This window comes from Myotis brandtii, unplaced genomic scaffold, assembly GCF_000412655.1.
Source record: "Myotis brandtii unplaced genomic scaffold, ASM41265v1 scaffold568, whole genome shotgun sequence".
NCBI lineage: Eukaryota > Metazoa > Chordata > Mammalia > Chiroptera > Vespertilionidae > Myotis > Myotis brandtii.
The window spans coordinates 574,682-580,128 of NW_005370122.1; the positions used below are offsets into that span (position 1 = coordinate 574,682).

The 5,447-nt window shown below is 33.8% G+C and overlaps 1 protein-coding gene across 1 annotated transcript in view; it reads left to right on the forward strand.

The window, feature by feature from the left end:
- CFAP47 (cilia and flagella associated protein 47) overlaps positions 1 to 5,447 on the forward strand; it is a 429,694-nt gene that overhangs the window by 111,426 nt on the left and 312,821 nt on the right. The window contains 1 exon segment of the mRNA XM_014549721.1: positions 340 to 475. Within this exon segment, the coding sequence (XP_014405207.1) occupies positions 340 to 475 (136 nt within the window).

Genomic DNA, 5,447 nt, shown 5'->3' on the forward strand with positions numbered 1-5,447 from the left:
TTTGTTTACCTTCTTATTTGCAACATAGTATATAGTTGCTTAGACTTGCAAATGAGAGGCCGGCAAGTGAGGCGGTGAACGTTGGAGTCTGCAGCAAGCAAGCCTCGTGCTCGCTTCAGTGCCTGGCTGCCGGCCGCCATCTTGGCTGACAGTTAATTTGCATATACTCACTGATTAGCCAATGAAAAGGGTAGCGGTCGTACGCCAATTACCATGTTTCTCTTTTATTAGTGTAGATAGATGTATATCATCAAATCACACTTTATGTATATATAATAAAAATATCACAAACTTTTATAGCAAAATAGTCATATATGTAATGTATTTTTTGTCTGTCAGGTGACAACGTATGAATTTGACTTTGACATTCACATTAATTTCTTTGAATCTTCAAAACTTTACACTCAATATCGTTTGTCACAATCTCCTGTGCCTCGGGTTCCTCTTATTCGACCATGTCATGTTCAAGCTACTGGTATGTAATATGAAACATTCAAGTGATGTGCATAAACCAAATATTTTCACTTAAGCAGCTGAAAGTTTAAAAATAGGGATATGATATTTTTTTAAAATATTAATATTAGAAAATAAAATTATGATTGCTCTGCATTTTTCTTAAATTGTGAGTCTTTGAGATTGAATTTTGATAGATAGCATGGATATAATCTCCAATGAGTAACCCTTGCTTGAAAAAATAGGATATAATTTTTTTAAATAAAAGGTCAGTTTAGTACTTTATTCATTGTGTGGGTAATTTTTAAAGGATTATATTAAAATTAAATCATTAAAATAAACTACATTGGCTATAAAGTGAAAGGTTGGAAATTTCATTTTAGAAAATATTTTTCCCATATGGATAGGTTACTAAAGGATTATCTACATGTACAGAAGGATAAGTATCTTAAAATTTTGAAATATTTGTCAAATATATATTTACTCATTTTATCCAAATATTCAAGTATAAAACCAATGTACTCTGCAAAATGTAGTTTTGGAAAGCTTTTGCTTTGCAGTTCATAATATATGTTTAAGTATTTTTCAGAAAAAAAAATAAGTTTAGACTATAATATATTTTGTTTTCATAGTTCTGACATTAAGTTCTCAATAATAAAATAGTAATCAGTTAATAATTACACTTGGCACCTTGTAAGAGAAGCCTTATTAAAATAGCATATATAATATAGAAATTTAGTTTACTTCCATTTAAAATACAGAGTTAAGAATTTCACAGGTGGTAGGGCGGCTCCATGAAGATAAATTAATGTTTCATCATAGAAAATTGGAAAATGTAGAAACACAATAAATGTCATCTGCAATGTGAATATTTAGACTACACTATTATTAATATATTGGGATTTTACTTTTGTTCTATATTTTGCTTTTTATTAATTTTTTTGTTAACATATTTGAAATCTTACTGCCTGTGTTAAGTTGAAATCTGTTCATGCTTACTATAAAGTTTTACTTGAATGTCATAGACCCTTATTAATTATATAAATTAAGACTGATAAGTATTGTAGAATATATCATCGGTAAGTGTCTCTTATAGATTACTTAACCATAATCAGAAGCATTTAGGTTTTTTCCGTTTTTAAATTTTCTTATTAATATAAATATTGTAGTAGTGAGCATTTTTGTGTATAATACTTTTTTCTATTTAGAGTTTTTCCTTTTTAAACATTTTATTGAATTCACTGGGGTGACATTGGTTAATAAAATTATATAGGTTTCAAGTATACAATTCTATAATATATCATCTGTATATTGTACTGTGTTTTCACTACCCCCAGTCATTTCTCTTTCTATCACTATTTATTCCCCCTTTACCCTCTCCTCCCTCCCACCACTCTGGTAGCCATCATATTGTTGTCTGTGTTTGTTGCTTTCTATTTTATATCCAAAATGCGAGTGATATCATATGGTTCTTTTTCATATCTAGATAATTTTTCTAAGTGAGATTCTCTGAGTTGGCTGCATTCTAAAGTACATACACGTTAAAGCTCTTGGTTCATTTTTCAAAAGGGCTTTTGTGAAGAGTTGTGCTCTTTTACCTCTCCACTAGTATAAACTTTAACCAGCATTGAATTAAAGAAATTGGATAGCTTTCTATGTGATTAAAAGTATGTTATTTCAATTTCCATTTTTTGGATTGCTTACAGATTATAATTTTCTATCTTTCCGGTCATATATTTCTTATGTCAATGATCTGTTCACGAACTTTGCCTTTATCACTAAGATTTTGTATTCATCTGACAGATGTCCATGATCTCTTTATAGCAGTCCCCCCTTATCCACAGGGTATGAGTTCCAAGATGCTCAATGGGTGCCTGAAACCAAGGATAGTGCCAAATCCTATGCATACTATGTTTTTTTTTAAATGCACTTACATACCTATGATAAAATTCAATTTATAAATTCAGCACTGTAGGATATTAATAACCAACTAATAATGAAATAGAACAATTATAATAATATACTATAATAAAAGTTATGTGAATGTGGCATTATTAAGTAAAATAAAAGTTAATGTGAACATAAGCAGTGTGATACTGCAACAGTCAATCTGCTAATCAAGATGGCTACTAAGTAGCTAACAGTCTGGGAGAGTATACAGATTGAGTATGCTGGACAAAGGGATGATTCAAATCTTGGGCAGTATGGAGTGGAATGCCAAGAGATTTTATCACACAACTCACAATGTGCAATTTAAAACTATTGAATTATTTATACAGATTAGGAGAGAAGGACTGAACTGTTTTTTACCAATGCCATGATTGTCTATGTAGAAAATTTAAAAGAATTGATAAAAACAATCTCTTGGAACTCCAGTAAGGTTTCGGGATAAGAGGTTAATATACAAAAGTCTATTGCTTTCCTATATACCAGCAATGAGCAAATGTCTTTTGAAATTAAATCCAAAATACCATGTACATGAGAAGCCTACAAGATGAAACACTCATGTTAATAAAATATTTACAAGATCTATAGGAAGAAACCTACAAAACTCTAATGTAAGGAATCAAAGAAGAATTAAATAAATAAAGCAATATTTTATGTTCATATAGGAAGATACTGTTGTGAAGATGGCCGTTCTTTCCAACTTGATCTAGAGAATGAAGGCAATCCCAATCAGATCCTCAGCAGGTTATTTTGTGGCTATTGACAGATTGATTCAAAATTTATATGGAAAGGGAAAACACCCACAATAGCCAACACATTTTTGAAGGAGAACAAAGTTGGAGGGCTGACATTGTGGAGGAATTAAGTATTTATTACAAAGGTGCAGTAATTAGGAGAGTTTGATATTGGCAGAAATATAGACAAATAGATCAATGGAATAGAAAAGATAGCCCAGAAATAGATCTACAGAAATGTAGTCAACTGATCTTTGACAAAGGAGTACAGGCAATGCAATTCAGAAAAGATCATCTTCTCGCCGAAACCGGTTTGGCTCAGTGGATGGAGCGTCGGCCTGAGGACTGAGGGATCCCAGGTTCGATTCCGGTCTGGGGCATGTGCCTGGGTTGCGGGCAAATCCCCAGTGGGAGATGTGCAGGAGGCAGCTGATCGATGTTTCTCTCTCATCGATGTTTCTAACTCTCTATCTCTCTCCCTTCCTCTCTGTGAAAAACCAATAAAATATATTAAAAAAAAAAGATCATCTCATAATTGGGTGCTGAACAACTAGATATCCACAAATTTAAAAAAAGAAGAAAAATCTAAAGACAGTCCTTAAATTCTTCACAGAAATGAACTCAAAATCTATCATAGACCTAAATATAAAATTCAAGACCATATAAAACAGAAGATAATATAGGGAAAATCTAAATGTCTTTGGGTTTGGCAATGGCATTTTAGATAAAACAACAAGGGCAAGATCCTTGAAAGAAAGGATTGATAAGCTGGACTTTATTAAAATTAAAAATATCTGCTTTACAAAAGACACTTGCAAGTGTCAAAAAGACAAACCACTGGCTTGGTGAAAATATTTGCAAAAGACATATCTGAGAAGGAACTGCTATCTAAAATATAGAGAGAACCTAAAATTCTAGGAGAAAAACAAACCAATTAAAAAATGGGCCAAACATCTGAACATACACCTCACCAAAGAAGATATACAAATGGCAAATAAGAATATAAAAATACTTCACATCATATGTCATCAGGAAACTTCAAATGAAAACAACAGTAAGATACCACTATACACCTATTAGAATAGCCAAAATCCAGAACACTGCCAACACTAAATGCTAGAAAAGATGTGGGGCAGCAGGAACTGGTAGGAATGCAATTGCTGATGAGATTACATTGCTGAGGGGAATGGTAAATGATGTGCTATAATAGAAGACATTTGGTGTTTTCTAAACATATTCTGAAGATACAATGCCTTAAATTGTGCTCCTTGGTATTTTTCTTAAAGAGCTGAAAGCTTATATCCACATGGAAACCTGTACACAAATGTTTATGGCCGATTTGTTAATAATTGCTAAATCTTGGAAGCAGCCAAGGTGTCCTTTAGTAGATGAATGTATATATTTTGTTATACTCTGACAGTGGATTGCTATTTAGCACTAAAAAGAAATGAGCTATTAACTCATTGATAGAGATCCCAGAAACCTTAAATTTATATTACTAAGTGAAAGAACCCAATCTCAAAAGGCTACATATGGTATCATTTCAACTGTGATATTCTGGAAAAGGCAAAACTATGGAGATAATAACAAGATCAGTCATTTCCAAGGGATGTGTGGAGAGAGAGATGAATAGGCAGACTACAGAGGATTTTTAGGGCAAAGATTCTTCTCTGTATGATACTATATAAGGGTGGAGATTATATACATATAATCTCCACCCTTATATATCATTATACATTTGTTTAAACCCATAGAATGTACACCAGTACAAAGGATCTGTAATGTAAACAGTGGGCTTTGTATTATAATGATGTATCATTGTAGGTTCATCAATTGAAACAAATGTACCACTGTAGTGAAGAATGTTGATAATGGGGGAGATTATGCATGTATGGGGACAGGGGTATATTGGAAATCTCTACATCTTCTCAGTATTTCTGTGAATCTAAAGTTGCTCTAAAAATAAATCTATACTAATAATAGAGGAATATGCAAATTGTCCAGGATGCCTTCACACTAATAGTAACAATCGAACAGCAGGCTGCGTGGGGTGACCAGGTCAGCAGGGGGGTTAGTGAGGTACGACCAAACAACTGAACAAGCAGGCAGCGTGGTGAGATCCAGGCCAGCAGGGGGATTAGTGAGGGACAACCAAATGACTGAACAGCAGGCTGTGTGGGGCAACCAGGCTGGCGGGGGGGGCAGTTAGGGGGGACCAGGCCTGCGGGGTGGGGGGGAAGTTAGGAGCGACCAGGTCGGCATGCAGAGGCAGTGAGGGGAGATCAGGCAGGCAGACAGGTGAGCGATTAGGAG